The sequence below is a fragment of the Argiope bruennichi genome, chromosome 11 (assembly GCF_947563725.1).
Source record: "Argiope bruennichi chromosome 11, qqArgBrue1.1, whole genome shotgun sequence".
In the NCBI taxonomy this organism is placed as follows: domain Eukaryota; kingdom Metazoa; phylum Arthropoda; class Arachnida; order Araneae; family Araneidae; genus Argiope; species Argiope bruennichi.
Genome location: NC_079161.1, coordinates 67,051,125 through 67,076,672, shown reverse-complemented (window position 1 = coordinate 67,076,672; position 25,548 = coordinate 67,051,125). Strand labels below are relative to the sequence as shown.

The 25,548-nt window shown below is 30.7% G+C and overlaps 1 protein-coding gene across 2 annotated transcripts; it reads left to right on the top strand.

Moving 5' to 3' along the window:
• The first annotated feature begins 1,585 nt into the window (after positions 1-1,585).
• On the top strand, positions 1,586-23,929 carry LOC129957521 (uncharacterized). 2 transcript variants are annotated; one of them, XM_056069858.1, is made up of 2 exons: positions 1,586-1,799; positions 19,672-23,929. In XM_056069858.1, the coding sequence occupies exon 2, from the start codon at positions 19,975-19,977 to the stop codon at positions 21,520-21,522; it is 1,548 nt and encodes a 515-aa protein (XP_055925833.1). In that variant the 5' UTR covers positions 1,586-1,799; positions 19,672-19,974; the 3' UTR covers positions 21,523-23,929. The 2 variants fall into 2 exon arrangements, with proteins under 2 accessions (XP_055925833.1, XP_055925834.1); XM_056069859.1 differs by lacking the exon at positions 1,586-1,799 and adding an exon at positions 8,528-8,635.
• The last annotated feature ends 1,619 nt before the right edge of the window (positions 23,930-25,548 follow it).

Here is a 25,548-nt window from a genome sequence, read left to right as displayed (position 1 = left end):
CATATATGAGTTGCTTGATCTTCATAATTTATATCAAAGGAATAGCAATTAAGAATTGCACAAATTGTCGTGGCATTATAGTTTGAGAAAGATATTTGTTTGACTAATTCTGCTGAAATTGCTATATAAATAGAAATCAATGTCTGAGTCTATGTAGTTGATTTTAAGAAGTAAAAAAAACAAAAAAACAACCAATTTTATTTTTTTAAAAAACAAATTTTCCTTTTCACTTTGAATATGTTCAATATATGATTCATATTTTTCCCCTACATATTCCATTTCAATGCAAAATAAATAAATAAACAAAAAAAGGGAAATGCTTATTACGACTTGTCATGTAACAATTAGGTAAAATTAGTATTTAATAAGAATGTCAATAATTAGTTGGGCTTAAGTATTATTGAAACAAAGAGGAACAAAAAGTAAAGAGATGAAAGTATTTAAAATTGAGGAAATATGAATATCTGCAGCAATAAAGTTTTGATAGTTAAATATGAACATGATAATCATTGTTAAAAATTATGACTCAATACTTGTGAAAACATGATACTGATAGAAAGCCTTCTTTGCATGTTCTGCACGAAAAAAGAAAAAAAAAATCACTAGAAAATAAAATCTTTGAAATATATTTTTAAAAAAATCATTTATCTAAATATGCTACTTATTTGGTGATACATACAAATATACTTTAAATCATAATCATCCCACATGTTACTGAAGATTTGTAAGTTAATGTAAATGGAATAACATTATGTACATGATAAAAAGAACTATATTTTTATGTTTACTATCCCACATATATCAACAATTGCTCATAAATTATTTCACACATCTGTGTCTCAAACCACCTGTGAATTTTCAAAGATTAACCAGACAGAATCTGACACACGTTTGCTGTTCATTTCCAAAATGTAAACATACACAATCAATCACGTTTGGACGTTAGCCAATCACATGTACGATTGCATTGCTCATATACATGGATATATGTAGCGGCTTTCTTCCGCGAGCTGGGATTGGTCAATAAGAAAAGTGAATTTTAGTACACATTCTGGGGTACACATTTCCTCCAATCTTCCTCGTCCCATATTCGGTATATAAGGTTAACCTTTATTTCACTTTAAATATAAGGAAAAAAAAAAATCTATAATCATACTTTCCTAACTTATATCCTTAATATAGTACTGAAGACACATTAATTTTACTGTCATTTTTCAGGAAGTTTCATTAAATATTTAAAAATCCAAAAATCAACCCTATTTTTAAAGTTTGAATTATAAAACATTTTTATTTATGAAATACTTTTTGAATTAACTTTAAAAATACGTTGAAAAAAAAACGTTCCTACTTTTTTTATGAGTTGTAAATGATAAAGTATTTTAAACATTTTTGATTTTCTAAACATGAAAAAATTCCATCTTGCTAATGCTCCTGACGTATGCAGATAACGAGAGAACGATCATGAGTGAATATTTCTCATTTCTCCAGTTAAATCTGAGCATGCGCAGAAACACTCATTCCTGTTCAGAAAATTTCTAAGTTCGTTAACATTGTATGATCGTTCTTTCGCTATCCGCTTCTCATCATCACCAACAATAAAATCGGAACGAACGAACCGGCTGTCACTTAGTCATGTTTTGAGAAAGGTGGTCTAATTCTCTGATTTCTTTTTTAAAAAGTGAAAAGCCTGTGTTAAAAAATTTCATATTTTTATTTCGCTTCTTGCTATCGTAAGAAAAGAATCGCATGGATTTCAAATACAAGAAAACTTTCCTTCAATCTGGTCTGTTCATTACCTGGTATGTATGTTGAAAATAAAAAGCATTAATTGAACGTTGTAGAATGCTCAAAATTAATATTGATTTCCCTTCACGTTTATTTTACGAAGAAATGTTAATTTAGTTAGTACAAACGCGTGAGTAATTTTGAATAATTGCTTGGAGAATACGTAGCTAAGGAAGAAAAATTGACATGATTCATATGAAAAACAAATCAGTCTTTTAGGTTGCCATTTTTTTATTAGAACCCCTTTATTCTTATAATTTATATTTGTATTATTATTTTTTTTATTATTGATATAAATATTAGATTGTGAAAAAGAAGTATATTTGATGAAATTTACATCGATATTTTGGTTGCTTAATTAATGTTTGTTCTTTACAGTGATTACTTTGTTTAATTTGAGCTTAGACTTAATTCCAGTACTTAATTTGCAGTGCTTGATTTTTTTTTCTAAAAATTTATTATGAAATTGTTATAAAAGAAGTGATAATGATGGAAATATTAAATTTATCATTAGTAATTTGTTGGTTGAACATTAAATAAATCTTCCACTCCACATCAGATTGATTTCTTCCAAAAGTAAAATGAAAATGTATTTCAAAGGTATTAAAGATTGATATGGATAGAGAATTTTCAGTATTCATTAATTACAAGTATAATGTATATATAAAAAAAATGCATTTTATTTCTAGCAGTGTATCACATTGGGATAGAATTTAAAATTGTAACAGGAAAAAAAAATCAGGACCTTAATTTAGTGAAATTTACTGCCCTTTTGTGCTTCTTGTTTATTTTTAATTGAGAAAAATTGATAAAAATAGCTAAAATATTCTATTTTAGCTATTTTTACAATATTTATACAGTATTGATGGCTAAATTATTCTATTTTAGATATTAATACTTCTGTGATTATTTTTGCATGTTTTTTAATAGGAGAAAAATAATAAAAATAGTGTTAATAGAGAAATATTGCACATATTAAGATGACTGAAATCCCTCTAAGAAAGTCATTCCATTGTTTTTGTGTAAAGTTTTACTGATAAAATTCTATAATATCATATCTATGAAATAAAAAAAAAAGGCTTTTATATGCTATATATAAAGAACAAAATAATGCCTTTTTTTTAAACTTTTGTTCTAACTTTAAACTAGCACTAATAGATAATTAGTTTTAAAAAAATTATTTTATTCATCTAAAAAAAAAATCTAGGATTTATATTTCTATATATGGGCAATGGGGCTTTCATTAGATAATTATTTGGTATTGACCAGCAAATATTTCATTTTCTTATACACTATTTCTTTTTAAATATGATTTATGCATAATAATTTTACACCTATACTCTGTTTCACCCTAACTTGGCAGTATTGTAAAAGGTAGAAAATGTGACGCTCCGCGTTGGGAAAGAGTTCCCCATCAATTCCGACTTTAAAATAGTTAAAATGCGCAGAAATTTATCAAATAATATCATAAATTACAGAAATCCTTTTTTTATCAATATGTATTTAAAATTATTCTCAAGTTAGAAGTGCTTATATGTTAAGTATTTTGTAAATAAAGCGAACGAATAAAACTAAAAGATTGACATAATGAATTCCACTTTGGCTAGAACCGGTCTTCAAGGTCAAATATTTGGCGCACTTTTCTTTTACATCTCCGCCAAACATTCAGATCTTGTAAAATATGATGATTTTACATTATCCTGTATTTGACGAAAAATCCATGCATATTTTCGTAGAAATGAGATCCCAACATTAGATAAAGTTTTAAAAGATGTGAACGATTATACAGATATCTTTTCGAAAAACATTAGCCGAACTACGCTTTACCGAATATTGAAAGATTTAGGGTTTTCTTTTCAGAAACGATGAAATGAAATGAAATAACATTAATGATTTATTAAAATAATGTATCAATAATATTAAAAAAATAATGAAAATAAGGAAACAATTAATTCTCTGATAAAGTGATAATATAATAAAGTAAATAAATATTTACTATTTGGCGAAAAATTTGCGAGATAAAGTTTCGCCAGTGATTTGCATTTCTAGTAACTTTGTACTTTAAAGTAACCCAGTTCCCCTGATAATGACTGCAATTCGGCATCCCTAGAATATACACTACTGCCAAGTTAGGGTGAAACAGAGTATAGTAAAATACAAGTTTATTTATATTGGTAACTAATGAGAAAATTAAATATTTAATGTAAATTAATGAATTCAATATTTTTTTCTGGAGTATTAATTCATGCATGAAAAGGAATAAAATAATTTATTAGAATTTATAATAATGTGTTTATACCCTGCCTTTGACATATCTTAAGTTGTCTTTGACTTTATTGTATTTGCATAGCTGCCTGGTATGGATCTTAAGGATCATAATAATTGATGAATAATACTTTATGGTGCTCAGTAAATTTTAATACTACATTTGAAATATACATCTGTTGAGAACTTGGAAAAAAAGATGTTACAAGTGTGAATGGAATCCTGTTTCTCTATGATTGTATTACTAGGTGTTTTTTCCTCTTTAAACATTTAATATAATGTTTCATACTGTTGTTCTAAAAAATTCACATTTACATGAATCAGTTGTTAGATTTTACATCATTCTACTTACTTAATACTTAAATATAAATTTCATGGAGAAAATATAAATGTCATTCATGTAATATATGTTATCACTTTTCTTTGAGTATAATATTAATATGGAGATAAATTTTCAGGCTTAGTCTTCTGTTTGTAACTTTTATTTCCATTTTTAAACTTCAAAAGAATAGATTTTTTTTTTTTTTACTTGACTATGTTTATCTAAAGATTATTAGATTTTATTTCTAAACTCTTTTTAATTTTAAAAAACATTAAACTTACATCCCAAAATATTTCAATTTCATTTTTGTTTGAATGTATTTTTATCAAAAGATACTAAAATTACTCCTTATTTCAATTTCTAAGTTTGAATTTCAGCTTTAATATGGATTATAAGTAATTGAAAATGTGGCTTCTGCGACAATCATTTGTTTTCCTTTATTTATTATTTTGTTCTAGTATATATTAGAATGGAACTTAATTAGCTGAAATGTTTATAATTCATTAATTTATATTGCCACAAATACTTGGAATTTCATATTATCACATTGTGAAAGTATTTTTTTTTTTTAAATCTGTATTTAAATTGCTTCATGTGAAGTCTAAACTAAAAAAAAAAAAAAAAACTTATAGTTTTCATAATTAAATACACCCATAGTAATTCCAGTGGTTGTGAATGAATTATTTATTAGTCTTTAATTTAATAGAAGATTGGACTAATGTTTTGTGTAATTTAAAAAGATAAAACAAATTTATCACATTTCTAAAACTTTAAAACAATAGATATAAACTATACTGTTTATTATGATGGTTTGCTGAAATAAAATTGTTAAAAATAACAATGGTGTTGAAAATTGCTTAATGTTAAAAAATAAATATTTACTATCATTTTTTTCTTAAAATTTTTCATTTTCCCTTGTTGTACTTCTTATAAGAGTCTTTTTAGAATGCAAGGTTTTTGATAAATCTAATTTTATGACCTAGCAGCTCTTTATTATATATCCAATGAATATTACATATAACAATTGTTTAAAAGAAACTAATGGAAAATTTGAAATTAATCAGAAAAAAATTTGGAATATTTTTGTAGCATCTGTTTTTTATTTGAAGATACCTTCTTATATTTGGCTTTTTGTACGTATATATTTATAGATTGAGAGAAGATGAGATTTGTAACTTCAGAAATTACTTATGAATATATATATATATATAAACAAATTTTTAAAAAAACAGAATTTGAATGCACACTAAAAAGAGACAAAAAAGGTAAAGGAATGTCCTTTATCAGAGAAAGTAAAATAATAATTATTATAAATAAAAAAAGAAAGGTGACCAAAAGAAAAAAAAATCATTTGTTCTGTTGAAGAGGGATCTTATAATTAGTCTCTTAAGGATCACATAATTAATGCTAGTAGAATTCTTTATTATTACATCAACATATTAATTACTTTGTATTTATGAGTTGTGTGAAATAATTTTAAAATCATAATCTTCAAAAGTTACAGAATGTACCAAATAATTTTTTAAGAACTATTCCAATTTAATTATTTCTTTAAACGAATCAAAATTTTTAAAGAATAATTTAAAATTCTACAAAATGTAGTGAGTGGCTCATGGAGGTAAATAAAGTAAAAGGATGTAAAATTCCTTCAATAAAATGGCAAGGCAAAATATAAAATTTTTTGTATGTTTGTAATCATTTTATGGAACTTCCACTGAAATCTTTTTTTTGTAATTTGTAGTATTAATCTACAAAATTGAAAGAAAATCTATTTAGAAGATTAGATCTGTATAGCTTACACTTTGTTTTGAATTTATTTTTATAAATTATTAGCATTTATTGTGAATGTTATGGTAACAATAATTAGATGACAGTAATTTAAACAGTAACTAGCTGTCTTTGGCAACCAACTTTTTTGCATAGATTATTCACTTTTTAGACTGTTAAACAATTAATGTGAAGTGCATTTTTTTTAAGAATCATCTTTTTAATTGATACAACTGAAAAAATATTAACTTAATTGTATCACTTTGGTACTATTTATTTTAGATGCAAATTGTAAAAAATGTATATAATGGAATACAAATTATAAAAATCCACAGATATAAGACCGGAGTTGAAAATCTTTCTTCGCAGTCTGTGTCCAAAGAAAGCAATTATTTTGATTTAACAGAAGATTAATATCATGTTTCTTGTAAGCATGCATTAATTTTTAATTATAATTTCTTTTCTTTCATGTAAAAACATTTAATTATGATATTGGATTATAAGAAAACAATATACCATTGAAAATTAAAAATTTTCAGGGCTTATCAAGTGAAATATAACATTATCCATTAAATGAATATTTAATATCTCAATTAACCATAAGTAATTAACTTTATTTTATTATCTTTTGTAGACAAAAAGGTAGACACATTTTTGAAAAATCCCTCTAATGAGCTATTTCAGTTCATTTTCTGGATCAGTATGATTGCAAATAATGAAAATTATTGACCAGGACATTCTGTGGTAGTTGAGATTCTGTAAAATATATCAATTTGGGTAAAAAAAATAGTGAAAATTGCAACAAAAATCAAAATGCTACAAAAAAAATTCTATTACATATATTTCAGTTATTTGTATACACGACATGCTTGCAGCTATGGTGAAGGGAATGAACTAGAATCTCCGAAATATGTGCATTTTCAAAAAAAAGTTATAGCTGATCGAATATTTCTGTAATAAAAATTTCACAAAATGTGTTGTTGAAAATTACACTTGGTAGCTATAAAACAAAAACTACTCAGTTCAAAATTCAATCCCTAGCTCATTACCTTTGTAATACTTAAGGTAAGATATATGCAAAATTTCAAGGTAATATATTAATAAGTTTTTAATTACTACAAAAGTACTATATTATTAATACAGAAAATGGTTGAACCGGAGTTTACCCCCCCCCCCTCTTCGCCAAGTTAGCGACAACGCGCCAAAAATTTCAACGGCCGTTTTCTGTGGTCCTTCTGGCAACCCTTTTATCTTTCACGTGATCCGCTGTCTGCTATGGTTGGACATCTACTTTGTGATTGGATAGTTTCTAAAAATTTTATATTTTCAAATTTCTTATATTTATATTTCAAAAATCAAGCTTAACATTTCCTTTCTGTGGGTCTCAAACGATCTCTTGCCTCTCTGCTACAATGGAATGTGTGGATTATAAGAAAAATTTGGATGAATGCTTTATGAATGAGGTAAAATATTCTAGTGGATATTTTGCGTTGATGCCTGTGTATGGTAAGAAATTTGTGTTAGATTGGTGTATGAATGAAGGTTTGATTGCTTCAAGTTATGAATGTCCGAAATGTGGGAAGCAAATGAATTTGACCAAGCAACCCAAGCTGAATGATGGGTATGAATGGAAGTGTAGGTCTCGATCTAAAGTGAATCCGCATGATTGCTCTCGTAGTGTAACGAAGGGTTCTTGGTTTGCTGTAAGCCATCTGAGTATATGTGATATTTTGAAATTAACGAATAAATGGTTAGGACAGTGTATGCAAAAGCATAATATGGCTGAATGGGATTTGACGGATAAAACTGTGACTGATTGGTATAGCTTTTGTCGAGGGGTTTGTCAGACTGTATTGATTAAAGAGAGTACTATGATAGGAGGTGTGGGTTCGACTGTTGAAGTAGATGAGAGCAAATTTGGAAAAATGAAGTATGGAAGAGGAAAGTATGTGAAGGGTGAATGGGTGTTTTGTGGGATTGAAAGAGGTTCGGAAAAATGTTTTTTTAAAGTGGTTCCTAACAGGACATCTGAGGAACTTGTTAGTGTGCTGAAGGAATGGGTGTTGCCTGGCACGGAAGTCATCTCCGATTGTTGGAAAACCTACGACTGTTTAAAAGACGAGGGCTTTACACATCTTCAGGTCCAGTACAATCTACATTTTACAGGTGCCCACACAAATACCATCGAAGGAACGTGGTCGGCGATCAAAAGGGCCTTGAGGAATACTCCTCATAAGGCTGATTATTTTGATTCGTACTCGTTTGAATATGTGTGGAGGAAAAACCACGGTCACTCGGTGGGACCTGACGCTTTTGAGGCTTTCAAAAATGATATCATAAAAGTTTACACCCCTTAGGTGAGAGATGAGGCCGAAGACACCGACAATAGATCAAGCGCCTAGTTGGCAAATTAGATCAGGCGACTGACCAGTAAATGTGTGGAGTGAATATGTGGAATGAATGTGCTGTTCACATTCATCAAACGAATGTGAATGGGTAAGTGAAAATTTTCTGCATTAAAATAGTATCTTTGCAGTATTTTAAAACATGTTAAAAATTAAAAAAACGGGGGGTTCAGGGGGGCCCAACCCCCCTGAGAAAAAAAATGCTTAAACTATTAAAAATAACAATGTGTTATTAAGCATTTTTGTTTGCATCTAATTTCCTTAAAAACTATTATTTTAAATGTTCTTTTTCAATTTTAAACATTATTATGCATTATTTTAAGCTTTTAACAGTGGTATTTTGTTTACTTTCTCAAAATTGTCTTCGCAAAAACCACGGTCTTGCGATCACGTGCTTCACGGTAACCGCACGTCGCAAGACCGTTGTTGGCGGGTAGGCGATTTTTTGAAAAATACGCCAAGCTCCGGTCGTACCCAGAAAATTTTCACTTACTCATCCACATTCGAGGCAATGAAAAGAAATGCTAGATTTGATTTTAAGATGCGAGATAAGATGTAAAGAGAGAAAATTTTAGTAAGATTTGAAGTTTTGAAACTATCCAATCGCAGACTAATTTACAATTCAAAAGCGAGGGAGCAGATGTCTAATCATAGCGCATAATAAAGGCGACGGATAATAGGTTTGCCGGTCTAGAGAAAAAAAAGGGGGTTGCCAGCTTTGGCGCGTTATCACAACTTGGCGAAGAAGGAGGTTAAACTACGGTTCACCCATGAAAAGTATGAAATATTTTACAAAATCCAAGTTTTTCAAAAAAATTCATTTGTCTTGTACTAAAATTGCTTTGTAAACATGAAGAAAGTTTAAAAGCAGATGTAATTGCCAATCCTTTCGGCTTAAAAACTACACAACACCTGTTCTAATACGCTTGGCTTGCTGATAGAATATGTTATAAAATAAATTATAATTCAGAGAGGCGTGTGTTTGATAAAATGTTGGAAAAAATACAACTTTCGGTTTCGCTACTGTAGTTTATAAAAAATCACGTATCTCGGTTTCTATTTATCGTAGAATTAAAACTAACACAGTTTTGAAAACCCAAATATGTGGGTTTTAAAATAAAACAATTAAAAAAAATGCGAATTTTGACCCAAAATCGCCTTTTAAGCGTAGACAGATACCTTAATACTGTTAATTTCAAACACATTGTAGTCCTACATTTCTAATTAATGAAATTGGTATTTTTCACTAATTTATTTGACATTTAGGCTAATAGCATTAAAAAAAAATACCTGCCTATTCTCGCTACTCGATGGACCTAGTTAGTAGTCTAGACTGCGCAGTAGTTAATCCGCCATTGTTAATTGCACTGAACGAAGTAAGTTGCATTTATAAGCCAATTTTGAAATTTAACACTGAAAAGTGTTTTGCGCCATGCAAGAAAATTCATTACAGAATAGAGATTTTAACTGATAAGTAAATCAGCTGGAGTGGTCTCCGCAAAACTTTCTCGTATACTCTCCAATAAACTTGTCATGCCAGAGAAAGCCTTCCTTGGCGTTGGCTTACCATAATTACGAAATATTAACTTTTGGTGTGAATTTGGCATTTTTACTGAATCTATCCTGTCGTCCTTGGCGATTAAATTCTGGCATGCGTTAATAGTATACAGAAATCGAATTTGTGTTTTGCGCGCACTTTTCTTAGCCGATTGAAACAAAAATTTTACAGAAAGCTACACTTGTAGTTAAAAATTCTTGTACAAAATTTGATATATTCAAGTCATTGAGTTTTTTGAATTATAGCTTTTACTTATTTCTGAAGGTACAGATTGATATACTGTCAGCCGGTTGTTGGTTTGGGTGTAAAATTTGATACGTTATCTACGCTATAGATGTTAAATCAATGTACCGAATTTCATCTGTTTAGCTCTCTTCGCTTTGTTAACTTATATTCGAACAGATGGAGTTTCTTATGTCTACTTAGTATGGTCAAAAATCTCGAACTCGAGATTTTGACGAATCTTTACGTTTTAAACATCCCGACTTCGAAAAGCACATTTTGGAAAAACGTCCACCTGTCTGTGAAAAACATAATTCAAAAACACTTTGAGCTAGACGCTTTCAAATTTGGCATACCATCTGTACACCAAATTTGCAGATTTGGTGTAAAAATTTAAAATCTGTTTTTCTTAAGAATTTAAAATTTTTGGTGTAACAGAATTAAAATCTGTTCAGCGGAAGTCTGGCTTTTCTAATATAAGTTAGCACTATAATTTTTAAACGAAGAGAGTTAAATAAAATTCGGTACTCATATTTAATATCTATGGAGTAGACAGCCAACAAATTTTGAAGTAATTCCGACTATGGGTTCACTTTCTGTTTGTCTGTACATTCAGAAATGAGTAAAAGCTGCAGTTCAAAAACGCAAGGACTTTAATATACCAAATTTGGTATGGAATTTTGTGACTACGAGTGCAGTTTTATATCAAATTTTTGTTCCAATCAGTGGAGGAAAACGTGTCTAAAGCACAAATTTGATTTTTCGGAACTATTAACAGCTTGTGAGGGATAAATTGTCAAAAAACACGCCAAGTATGACACTATAGATTCAGTAAAAATATAAAATTCATACCAAAAGTTGATATTTCTTAACTATTGCACACCTAATGTCATGTAAGGCGTTCTCTGGGATGACAAGTTTATTCGAGACTATGAGAGAAAGTTTTTGGTATATTCCTCAGGTTGTTTCTATTATTTACTCTTTGTCTACTTGACTGCATGCCTAGCCAGGAATTAATCACATTAATTAAATCAGAATGATATTTTTTAATTAAGTTGAAATATTTCACTTTATCGGATTGTTCTTTAAAAAGAATTAATATCTTTCAATTTATATATTTTAGTTTAAATAACTAAGCTGTATCAGTTTTAATCATAAAATAGTGTGTTTTTTTAAAACTGTATATGAATGATAGGACCAATGTATCATACAGAAAGTTAAAATGTAATCGTCATAAATTCTGTGGAATGTTATGATCCACTATTCCCTGATTTCTTTGAACATGATGGTGTTTACAGGCTAAAATAATGCATACAAGGTCACCCATAAAAGAGATCTTTGGACCTGAAACAAAAAATTCGCACGAAGTTACTTCTTCAGTTGTCGATGCTTAGAAAACGTTTAAAAAAGAACCCTTAAAATTATATATATATAATATGTATAAAATATATAATAGCTCGATATATGAGACGATAACTATCATAGCATTCAAAAGTTCACTAGAGCAGAATAAAATTTTTGTTCAAAGTATTAAGGTATGTACTCGAAGTCATATGAAAATCAACAGTTAAACTCTTAAAAATAACGGTTACAGTGACAAAATTCAGATGGCAACACTAACTTTTTTTTTTGTTTAAATGTGTTCTCCATAGCTAAAAAAAAAAAAAAAAAAAAAAAAGACATTGGAATGGCACTTACCACGAAAATCACCAGCCCTAGGCAGCCTCAGAAGAAAAGAGAAAACCACTGTGATTTGCCTACCATAGACGTGAAGTTCAACAAATTCCTTTCGGCATGGAACGTACTTTGATTCTGTGCACCATGAAGTAGATCAAGTAGAAAATTTGTGAAACTCAATAAAATGTGTTGTTTTCTGTTGCTTCTTTGCTGCCATTGGTTATTTTCGGTTTTTGTTTTTGTTGTTTCTTATTAGTCTGTCTAGAGCTGGTGATTTTCGTTTACCAGTACTTTTTCCAATGTTATTTATTGTTTTTTGCCAAGGAGAACACATTCCAATAAAAACAGTTAATGTTGAAAGTTGAAAGTGTTGTCATTGCATCCGTTAACTGTTGTGTTTTGTGTGATTCTTTAGCGCATACCTCTAAGTACATTGGTACTGTTCGTTTCAGTATCCTGAGACGACTGCTTTTCGACGATTCTATCTCACTAAAGGGCGAGACGCGGAAGGATGGGCGCCTCTCCGAAATTCTTCGTCATTTTTTGACTTGATTCCATCTCTATTAGATACTTGTTCGTTCATTTTTTTTTTCACGTGTATATAAGTATCGTGTCGTTTGTGACTTTATTATTTTATTTTAATTTAGTCTGCGAGTAATCCGAATTTTCCTTATTGTTAAATGTAAACATTTCCTTTCATCTTTCCTCTCACCCCTATTTTGACGAATTAAATCCATCATAACGCATGCGCAAAAGCGCGGTGGATTTTAGAAACCGTTGGCAAACAGTAATTACGTATGGTAGTTACGGTCTCATATATCGGGATAGCTTGTTTATAATCACCCAGTATATATGTATAGTTTTATATTTTTTCCTTTAATTTAAAGAAATTTATGAAATTATTTTTAAGTTAATTTGCAGGTAATTGTTTTGGTTTTTACATTCATACCCACATGATTTTAGATTCATTTCTTGTATGCATGTTTTCATTATTATATAATTAAAAGTAATTTTTCTAAAAATAAATAAAGATAAACGAATCAACCCTAAAACATCATGTTACGATGCATTAAAATGGAGTTCAATTGCTGAAATTAATTTGTCAACAGTTGATGTTCATTTCAATTCATTTTATTTGTGATTTGTGTGATTATTTTTTCGAACCATCTTTAGAACGAAACCTTTAATGAAAATAAAGGTTTCTTTCTGATTATAATTTTTTTTTTAATTTTTTGTTGTTCCTTGCTTGTTTGAATGCTCTTATTTGCTTTAGTTTCTTTTTTGATATCATTTAGTCATACAGACAGTGAAATAATAAAAAAGTAACTTCTTAAAATTTGATATTTGTTTGATATTTGTAACTTGTTCTTAAAATTTGATATTTGGAATATTCAGTGTTTTTTAATTATATTTCTCGACAGTAGTTTCGTAAATTGAGTTTTATTTCCCCATTTCTTTTTCAAATTGTCACACTATTTTTTTGATTTTCTCATATACGTAGTATAGAGAAAGTATTGTAACAATAAAAAAAGTCTTAATTCGAGATTTTGACGATTCTCCTTGTTTCAGACCTCTCTGAGTTCGAAAAACACATTTTTGGAAAATGTCCGTCTGTCTGTGTTAAAAATGCTTCGAATTAGACGGATGAAATTTGATATAAAATCTTTACACCAAATTTGCAGATTTCTGTCAAATTTTGAGCAAAATCTGCTCAGAGGAAGTCCGTGTATCCGGTTCTTTGAATATAAGTTAAAACGACAGCTACAAAATAAAGAGAGCTTGAGAGATAGAATTCGGCACATAGATTTAACATCTGCAACTTTTCAGATTTTGAGCCAAATCTAACAAGAATTTGACCGCCTGTCGGTCCGCACTTTTAGAAGCATGCAAACGCGATAACAAAAATGCAATGACTTGCATACATAAATTTGGTATGGAATTTTCTGACTACAAATGTAATTTTTGTTTCAATCAGTTGAATAAATACCTCTGAAACATGAATTCTATTTTCGGATATACTATTAACCGCATTCCAGGGATAATTGCCAAAAAACTCGAAAAGGATGATATGGCTGATGGAATAAAAATTCTAAATGAACACCAAAGGTTAATATTTCGTAACTATTGGACGCCAGTGTCATGTAAGGCGTCCTTTGGGATAACGTCTTTATTAAAGTATGCGAGAAAGTTTGGAGAAGACCACTCCTGCTGGTTTTATTTATTGTATGGCTAATGTTTTAAACCGTTTAATTTCTAAAAATTAAATATGACTGCATTCTTTCTTTTAATTTATACATTTTTAAAAATTATGCTTACAAATTACGCATTAAATTGAATTTACATTAAATTCATATTTTTCATAATTGTGAAGTATCAAAGAGAAAATTATAAATCGATATACTTACCAGATGCGTAATTTTTTTTAACAGTCTGGAATTCAGTGTTTCAAAGTTAAAAGTGAAACTCATGGACTGGAAAATAAAGTTCGAGATAAGATTTAATATATTGGTCGTATGCTTTTAGTGTTCATTCATTAATATATTAAATCGCAATAGCCAGCCAATTTTGAGAAATTTGCTTTCGGATTTCTTCAATGTTCATGCTTCGCATTCTTGAGGTCTGGATTTGATTCTAGGGATTTTTTTATTTATATTTTCCAGAATTATTTAAATTAACTCTTTACAAATAGTTTTATTTTGTATGTTACTCAATTTTTATGCTGAAATAAAAATATTTTCTCCTAATATTGGAATTATAATTTTACTTTTAAACAGAAAAATAATTATAAACATGAATGCGTTTTTGTTTTAAAATTTTTGGTGGTTCGAAGTGAGCAGTGGTTTATACTTGTGGTTAAATTCTTTATTTACAAATATTTGCATTTCTTTTGAGATGAACAAACAGTTCATACATAAGTGCAGGAATTAGAGTTCACATGAAATTAATAATACATGGCTGCTGGCTTTGTTAAATTCAACAAATTGAAGCCTTTTACAGCTTCTGCGGTCGCTGTTGAGCTGATGCGGGTTATTGTTCTAATGAATCTCTGACAGGCTCGACGTGGTAAGGCGAGTAAAAGGCTTGCTGTAATTTCTAGATCGCCAAGTTTGGTGTTATGCTACGTTCGCGTGAACAATTTTTAATAATCCAGTGCCCAGTCAGAACTGTGGCCAAGGTATTTTCTTTCCAGTCGGGAGGCCAGGGTTCGATCCTGGATCCGTTTTTATTAAATTTCTTTTTAAAATTATTACAAATATTTTTAAATTTGTCACTGTTTTGAAAAAATTAATGTATATTTCATCTAAATACTTGATTTTTTTTTCCTGTCGTGTGACTTATTTTTAAGCCAAATTTTGCGCCGTAGCTTCTGAGGATAAATACCCCTGAGCACCCGAGGGCAGAAGTCTGACTTCTAGCTCAAATGAAGATAGCACACACACATTCGCTTGCACAACCCCTTTTTACAGGGAGGCTCATTCACGCACCTCACAGAGAGAAGAGAACAACAATGCCCGAACCAGGACTCGAACCCGGAACGCCTAGATGACAGGGAAGACGCGCTACCCCTAGGCCAGGACGTTGGCAATACATGAAATATAATGAGAATTTAAATTTTTAAGTGGTAAAATAATTTAAATATAACTTTAATAGTGTTAAATAATTTAAATTGTTGCTGCCATCTTACAATTATTAAAAGTTTTTAATTTTTGGACTCTTAAAGAAAGTAACATAGTTTATTAAATACATAAACAAACGTTCCTGACCTTTAATAATAGAAATGAAATAGCAGGAAGTGGGTGTTGAGTTATTGAATACGCAAACAGGTGGTGCAAAATTTTAATGATCACTCAAATTCGATTAAAGGCTAAGGAAATAAAAAAAAAATCTAACACAAATATTTATTTCCTCATTTAGATGAGAAATACATAACATACACGCTCCTACACACACACACACACACACACACACACACACACACACACACACACACACACACACACACACACACACACACACACACACACACATATATATATATAAATACCAGCAATAATTCAAATGAAGAACTGTCATCAGAATGCTCTAGCAGAAACCTGTGGAGAAAATTTAAGTGAATATTGCGTCTCAACTATATTTTAAAATTCTTCTTTCCTACAACTACAAATTTAGAGCAAAGGAGCCAGTTGTGGGTTTTGCTACGACTGGGATATCATCCTTTAATTAATTTAATTCATTATATTGCGCATAGTTATAATATTCTGAAATCTAAATGCATGTGCTTAGTAATGTATAACATATTAATAAAAACTAGTTATAAATGAATAATTTATTTTAAATAATTCTGATAAAATATAATAATGCATCCATATTTATAATTATTTTTTCTGTTTGAAAGCCATTTTCCGAATAATTGAAATTATAACCTAATTATTCCTGTGTAAATTATGAGTAACATATAAAACTATTTGTAAATTGTTAATTCAATTTAATTAATTATGGGGAAAAATTAAAACGAAACCAGAACCAGGGGAAAAAAACCCCATTTAGATTCGAACCTTAACTTGGCAGATGAGAAGCGAGTATACTAACGGTTGTGCTAATCCGCTGCTCAGCGAAGGTGATACCTTACTAGTATACAGGATGTCCCTGAATTCATGGATCAAACTTGAAGGGAGGCAAAAGAGGTATACAGAAGCATTTCTTCTATAGCAGTGTGGGGTCGGGAATTTTTGGCGGAAAAAACAAAATTGCTGGGGGAAAAAAATGAAAAGAAAGTTCTTTACCTACAGCCGCTCCAAGCCAAACAAGGACAAAAGATACGAATACAATCAGAATTTGTAATAAAAAAATAAGAAACTTAGTTAAATGAATTTTCAATAGTATATTTATTGCAATTATAAAATCAAATAAAAATTATAAATTAATTCATTTTAACCAGAAATTATAGCAAAAAACAAAAAATAAGGTACAAGCCAAACTCGGACGGATAAGAAGATTTTAAAAACTACTTAATATTTCAAATGTATTATTATTTTGTATGCAAGTCCTTGCTTTTTTATTACCATTAAGTTCAATTAAGTAGTTTCTCATTCCTGCAACTCTTTTCAATTCTTCTCAACAAGAAATGTCGTGTTCCCGAATTTTTTTCTCAAGGTATTCCAATAAATTTTCGATGAATTTTATATCGGAGCTTTGGGGTGGAGTGTCCATGACGCGAGGACATTTATATAGAAGCCAAGAATGCACTTGATAAGCTTTAGATTTCAGATCATTATCCTGTTAAAATCGCCAGTTGTTGCCAAGAGAAAGTTTCAGCACACAATGTTATAAATTTTCCTTTAAAATATCGGAATATACATTCTGATCCATTCTCCCTTCAATAAAATGCAGGGTTCCTGGGTCAGTAACTGAAAACGAGCCCCTGACCATTACTGATCCACCATATGACTCACAGTTGCTTTCATTCTTTTTTTTAAACCGAAATTCTTCGTTTGATTTTCTCCAGACGTAAGGCTTGCCATGGGATCCAAAATTGTTGAATTTGCTCTCACTAGTAAATAAGACATTTTTCCAGTAATAAAAATCCTTATTTTCACGTTCCTTGCGAATTTAAGTCTAGTCTGATTTCTCTTATTTACGAAAGGCTTTTGTTTGGCTTTTCTTCCATTGAAATCTGCCTTATGGTGCACGTTTTTTTTTATTGTTGATGGACTACTTTTTTTTTTCCTATTTCTTTTTTAGTAATAATAGATAGGTTTGGTCACCAAGGAACAGATTTACTTTTACTTTTCTGATTAAGTATTGATTATCTGCTTTTTTGAAAATCTTATTATGGGTTGTGCCGTAGCTGGTTCGTGAGTGCTTTGAATAAATAGGCAAATAGAAAACTTAACAAATTTATTGCAGATTTGTTCGAGTTACTCTGCTCAGTAACTCCTTCTCCTCCAAGAGCAAACATTAGAATGACATCACTCTTTTAATTACACTCGCGCTAGTTGTCTAGCGCCATCTATGAACGTTTATTTCCTAACGCTTCAAAATCCAATCTTAGGCTTATTTTCCACTTGATTAATGGTTTTAAAGCGTCTTATGATGTCATTAACCGTTGAATGAGTTCTCTGGCCAATCTCTGATATTTCTGGCGTATACTTTCCATCTTCAGAACGCTTAATAAAATCAATTTTCTTACCTCAGTGCTCGTTTGGCCCCTTTGCCTTGATATTTTAATTAAATTAATATTTTCTTCCACAGTAAAAGAAAATAACACAATTGAGAAATTCCCCTGAACAATTATAACGTTAACCATAAAGGTGGCAGTAATTTTTACCCAGATTTGTCATTATTTGGCGCTTGATTATGAAATGTCCGAGTTTAGCTTGCGGACTCTTTTTCACAAATTTTACTTTTATATCTAAATATTTAATTATCATTTATGAATTGGCATTATTTGGTTTTGCTTTTAGCTGTACAATAAACTCGCTGTTTATTGTACTGCTTTTTTCGCGTTTTTTCTAATTCATTTTAGTTAAAATATTTTGGCAGAACAAGTTTTTTTGTCTTTGATGTCCGAGTTTGGCTTGTAGTGACTGTTAATATTGCAGTAAATGCACAAATGTGCCATCACCAATATTGATACAGGCCTGGTAGTGCCTAGCAAGTGATTGGTGTGCGTTTTCAAAGACACCCGGTGTTTCACGAACAATTGCGATAGCAACTCAAAAGTTTTGCAATGAAGTCTTCATCCGAGTCAATTGGAGTCTCCTTGGCACTGCATACTTCCGCTTTGTTTGTACTTATTTAAATTTATTTATTCCAATTCTCTTCATTTCTGATCCAGTATTGCTATACAAAAAATGCTTCTTTATATATATTTTACCTATCCTTAAAGTTTGGCCCATGAATTCAGGGACACCCTGTGTTCGTGGGTAATCAAATAAAAGGGACCTGATCTGTCTTTTTTCCATTTATTACACATAAAGCAGCTACTGACGAAGACATCTAAAGCACATTAACATAACATCACAAAAGCACGCGCACACACAGCAACCGGAAACACATCCGTTACATCTCTAATAGGTATTACCAAATTCTGAATCACAAAGTAATAATAAAAAAAAAGCGTATCAAAGTTCAACAGAAACTGCGCATGCGCCGGTTTCCTGATGACTACAGCTGGAATAGGGGAAAGGCGTCTCTAAGACGGAACACCCTGTATAAGCTATCCTGAAAGTTGGAAAGTTATTTTTGCGGAATTGGCTGACATTTCCGTTTTAATATTTTTAGGAATAAACATCTTAAAGGCATTCACCATTATACTAAATTTCACTTCGAACGCAGTTTTCCAATCCCTGGTCTCCCCTTATTGAAAACAGCTGTCGAAGGCTGGTTGTTTGTGATAAAAAGGAATCAAATAAATATTTTTCAACTCTTGCTATTGAACTACAATGGTTAGAAAAATTATAATATACTTTTTCGTTTACATTTTTCTCGAATTAATTTGTCGCTTAAAAGTGTTTTCTGATATTTATTTGCTTTCTTGAAATAAAGAAGTTAAGTCTTTAATCATGTTATATGTAACACAGTTACGATATATTACCATTATTTGGAAGCATTTTTTTTTCTTTTCAAAATTAAAGCATTTGATGATTTTATTTCTTTTTTTATTGCAGGTAAAGGACTTACCTGCAAGTTGTTTGGATATTAACACAGATGATAGGACTTGTGAAAGAATAGAGCAACTGTGGCTTATTTTCTTGCATTTCAAACACTATTGTTAACGACAGCATTATCTTGAGAAGGGAGACCAGCAATAGACGGCAATTTTCATTATTTAAGGACACAATATCAGACTTGTAACAACCACAAACCGAGTGAGGCATTAAATGCCATCAATATTTACTCTAGGTGTGGAAGCATTATCTTTGTCGACTTCTTAAATATTTCAGGAATTAATTTTCATTTGCTTTTTAACGATGGAGCAGCGACCAATGATCTATAAGAGGTTGTCACTCCAAGAAATGGCTCTCAGAACAGCACTTGTCGACATCTGGAACAAAACAGTCGATTTACTTTCGGATGAGAATTTCCGCTGTCGATTATATTATGCCCCTTGCAAAAAAGTCAATACAAATGTTGAAAATAAAATAAATGAAATAATTGAAGGTATGGTTAAAGACAATGTGCTTAAACTGATGATACCTGCTCCACTGAAAAAAAGAATGATGCTTTTAGTGAGACCTATAGGCACAGAATTATTAAATTGGCAAAAATTCCACAAGGGGATTTTAAAACATTCTTGTAATACTTTCTATATACCTCTCTTACATCATTTGTGCTGGCAATCTGCTGGCTTGATAGCTTATGGGGATACAGCGGAGAGACTCGTACATCTTGAATCGCTTGATGTTGAGAAACGCTATCAGTTCGCTTGCACATATTGCCTGGTAGATTACATTCCAAATCTTTGGGAAAAACTCTCAGAAGAGACCAGGGAGCGTTTCTATGGACAATTGAGCGTTTCACCATGGAGACAGGTCCAACTTGAGTCTTACTGGGCTTATGTCCTTAAGGGCGAAGAATCTAAACTAGATTCTATAGTTTCAAGACGGTTTGAGGAAGGATTCTCATTTAATCGGTATGCTTTCGAAGGTGTAGCCCGCAAAGGCAATAGAACAGCAGCTGAGTATTTCTTTCAGAAACTTACTGATGAAGAAAAGCGTAATTCTGTACGTGATACAACTAAGTTTATCTTGAAAATCGGACGTCCGAATGCGACCAGGATGAATTGTGACGCTCCAAAAGAAAAACTTTCTGACGTCATGTTTTACATTTTTAGTCAAATGCGTGATGAAGAACGGCTAGAACTAATGATTCGATTTCCTGCCGAAACTTTAGTATGCTATTTCGATTGGCCCTGGCAAGACGCTTTGTTGGATCACGCAGCTATTATTTGGGAATTTCTTACTGGAATTCAATGTTTCAGATTAGTAAATGAGATAAACCAACATATTGAAGATTCTGGTTACTATTTGCCAGATTTGTTACAACAGTTTTTTCTGAGGAGTCCTGACAGGTTTAGAACAGACTTTGTGTGTTACGAATGTGAGATTTCTGGGTTTTATGGTGATCCTGGTATTCTTTCAAAACTTTTCGAAGCTGAAGACAAAGAAACTATCGGAGTCATATTTGGAGCGATCGATGTGGAGGATAGGAGAAAACTTGTCTCCACTTATCGTTTTTACGAAATTTTCGAAGGCCTGATAGAGAAAAACAAATGGCAGTTGATTGAATTGTGTCTCCAAAAGGCCTCGTTTACCGGAGAAAGCAAGGAGGAATTGAAGAAGACGTATAGGAGATTTCTTGACAGAGCAATGCCGAATAAAAAACCTGGATTGGATAAATTCTTTGAGTTCCTCGACAAAATGGAAAAAAATACTTCTAACAAGAGAAGCTCCGAAGAAGAGACAGAACTAAAATCGAAAAAACGGTGCTGTGAAAAGCGAGAAAACGATTTGCATTGATGTTCCATACGGAGCGTGCATAAGATGTCAATTCCTTTTAACACTTATTTAAAATATTCCAAAAGTTTCTTTTTGATTCTGCATTCTACTTGCCGTTATGTATTTGTCGAAATTCATACGACTGTTCATGGAACGGCTTATTGTACTTTTGTAATTTGTGTTCCATCAAAGCCCATTGTTGATTTTATTTAGTGTAGCCTTCTCTTTCATGTAATTCACTGACAAAGAGTCACCTGAAGCATCCTTTGGACTTTGTTTGTTGATCTATTATAGTACAAATGATGATGATTTGTTTCTGTATTCCCAACATTCTCTTAAAATTCTGTGAACGGACTTTTTGGAACACTCGGCGTATTCCTGTTAGGTGGGTATAAAACAATAAAATTGAAAATTGAAAAAATTAAATTACTAACACTAAATTTTTACTAATGCACTAGATTTTTTCTTAATCAAGGTTTATTCCCTTTTGTTTGTTTTTTCTATGCATTCTATTAAAATGACACTTTAAGAAAAAGCAAATTTAAAATCATGGAGAGTGCATACTGCATTGATACTTCTAGTAAAGACGCATAATGATTTCAATTTTAAAATATTATTTGTGTTCTACGCTCGATTACTGAATTATCTACAAATATTCATTTTGACTCTCAGAGATAATTGGTAAGCAATGAGTGTATAGTTCGTCAACGGATTCTGAGACGACCACATTTCGATGACTCCATCTCATTAAGGGGTGAGACGCGGAACGATGAGTGCATTTCCGGTATTCTCTTTGACCTTGGATTTCCCCTATTAGATACTAGCAAATGTAAACATCTCCTCCTTTCATTTTTCCTTTCACCCTATTTTGACGAATTAAACCCACCCTAACGCATGCGCAAATGCGCGGAGGGTTTTACAATCCGTTGCTGAACTATATAGGCATTGTTGAACAGTAGCATCTTTACATGTATTTCGGCTTATAAATATAATTAATAATTTATTTAATTTTGCAACATTTAAATTTCATTTATAATCAAATCATATTGACTTTTAAGCAGTTTCAATTTAAGCAATTAAAAGAAAAGCAACGCAGTACTACGATGCAAAATTCACTTCCCTTTTCCCCCCCACTTTATTTGAAGTATATTTTATAAACAGAACTATCCGGATACTTTTCGATACCTTTATTTATTTATTTATTTCCCCAATTTCTCCAGGTATGCAGGACGAACTGCTTTTGAACTTCACCCATAAAAAGATTCTAAGTTATCATTTATTAAATATAAGAATCGATCAGAACTTGTTGAATAAGAAAATGGTTTGGATTCACTCCATTTCACACAAAATTGATAATCATTTGCAATTTTCATTAATCATAATTTTTGTCGTGTGAAATCTGTATATACATTTATATATATATATATTTTAAAAAAACACCACGTGATGATATTAAAGCTTTACTTTTTTTTTAAATCCTAAATTTTTAAGCATGTTTTTGGTTAATAACACACAGTTTTCTTACGAAATTCTGGTAAACTTGCAGAATATTACTGCTCATGTTCGAGACAGTTTATCATTCCGCTATTCCAAACTCGAATAGCTTTTTTTTCTTTTGCTAATGACACAGTTTTCTTACCAAATTGAATGAAACTTGCAGAATATTTGATAGTATACTAATGTATTACATTAATATTTGTATATTTGTTGCAAATAAATAAAAACTGCTCATGTGCGAGACAGTTTATCATTCCGCTATTCCAAACTCGAATAGCTTTTTTTTTCTTTTGCTAATGACACAGTTTTCTTACCAAATTGAATGAAACTTGCAGAATATTTGATAGTATTCTAATGTATTACATTAATATTTGTATATTTGTTGCAAATAAATAAAAACTGCTCATGTGCGAGACAGTTTATCATTCCGCTATTCCAAACTCGAATAGCTTTTTTTTTCTTTTGCTAATGACACAGTTTTCTTACCAAATTGAACGAAACTTGCAGAATATTTGATAGTATACTAATGTATTACATTAATATTTGTATATTTGTTGCAAATAAATAAAAACTGCTCATGTGCGAGACAGTTTTTCAATTCGCTATTCCAAACTCGAATAGCTTTTTTTCTTTTGCTAATGACACAGTTTTCTTACCAAATTGAACGAAACTTGCAGAATATTTGATAGTATACTAATGTATTACATTAATATTTGTATATTTGTTGCAAATAAATAAAAACTGCTCGTGTGCGAGACAGTTTTTCATTTCGCTATTCCAAACTCGAATAGCTTTTTTCTCTTTTGCTAATAATACAATTTTCTTACCAAATTGAGCGAAACTTGCAGAATATTTGATAGTATCCTAATGTATTACATTAATATTTGCATATGTGTATATTTGGTGTTAATAAATAAAAATTGCACCTGTTCGAGACAGTTTTTCATTTCGATATTCCAAACTCGAATTTTTTTGGTTATTTCAAAACTATAATTTTTTTATTATAGGGCGGTTTAAATTTTTATTTTTTTAATTGTTGCTTACCGTTCAGATTTTAAGAGATCACCATTGCAGCGATCTGATTTCAGCTGCTTTGTTAGAGAGTCTAAATAATGAGAGATTTTTCTGGAACTGAATATTTTTTTCAAATTTGAATGTTTGAATTATTATATTGAAAATATTTATACTTAAATTAAATGTTTTGATGCTTAAACTTTCAAAATAGACTAATGCATATGTATGCATATGTATAAATTAAGTATATGTTTTAAATTGCATTAAATTAGACATCGCAAATAGCAATAAATAATAATTTATTTTAATTGCATAAATATAACAATAGTAACATTATGTAATTTAATATAGAAGTAATGGATTTGAATTTTTCAAAATCCTGTAGATGTGTGAATTACTAACTTGAAGGGGACATCTTTTGCTACAGTGTTACCATTACTCTATAACTTTTCACAAGTTTTTGAAATGCTTCTGTGAATCTTCATATCATTCTTCAGAATGGAAACTGGTAAATTCAAATGAATTGGCTCATGTGATTTGCGTTGCAGCTTCTTAGATATTCTATGGTTTGAGATCCGGACTTGAATTAATCCAGTCAAATTCTTGAATTCCAGTAGTCGTCGAATGTAAGTAAAACCACACAGTTCCACATCAGCGGATCTCACTAGAGCTTACTAAGTTTCTTGGTCCGTTTAACTGTCTGTGAAAAAGATAAGATAACTGAAAAACGCTTTGAATTAGACGGCTGAAATTTGGTATATTTTCTGTACATCAAATTTACAGATTTCTGTCAAAGTTTGAGTAAAATCTGTTCAGAGAGGACTGGCAGTTCAAATATAAATTTACACGATAATTACAAAACGAAGAGAGCTAAATAGATAAAACTCGATGCACAAGTTTAACATCTATAGTGTAGACGTCTGTCAAATTTTGAACGAAATCCAAGAACGGATTGACTGTTTGTACTTTCAGAGACATGTAAACGCGATAACTGAAAAACGCAATGACTTAAATATATCAAATTTGGCGTGGGATTTTTGATATATTTAATCAACCTCTGGTTTCAATCGGTCGAGAAAAACTTGTTGGAAATACAAATTCCATTTTTGGATACTATTAACGGATGCTTGGAATGAATCGCCAAAAAACTCGCCAATGGTAACACGACAGATGAGGTAAAAAAAATGCTGAATTCACCCCAAAAGTTAACATTTCGTAACTATTGTACGCCAATGCCAAATAATGCGTTCTCTGATATAACACCTTTATTAGGGAGTATCCGAGAAAGTTTTGGGAAGACCATTCTCGCTGGTTAACGAATGGTGAGAACTTCTGGCAGAAACATCCCAAATACAAGGGAATAGCTTTTCGCATAGAATAGTTGTCGGCATTTTACCAAAAGGTTACTCCACTTTGTTGTTGTTGTCAGTAACTGATGCGTTTGCAGAATGAATAAAACATAACTGAAGTAAACCGTTGCGAGTTGGGGTTATGATTAACTATTCACTATAGTTTTTATTAATGTGTTGTGCTGTC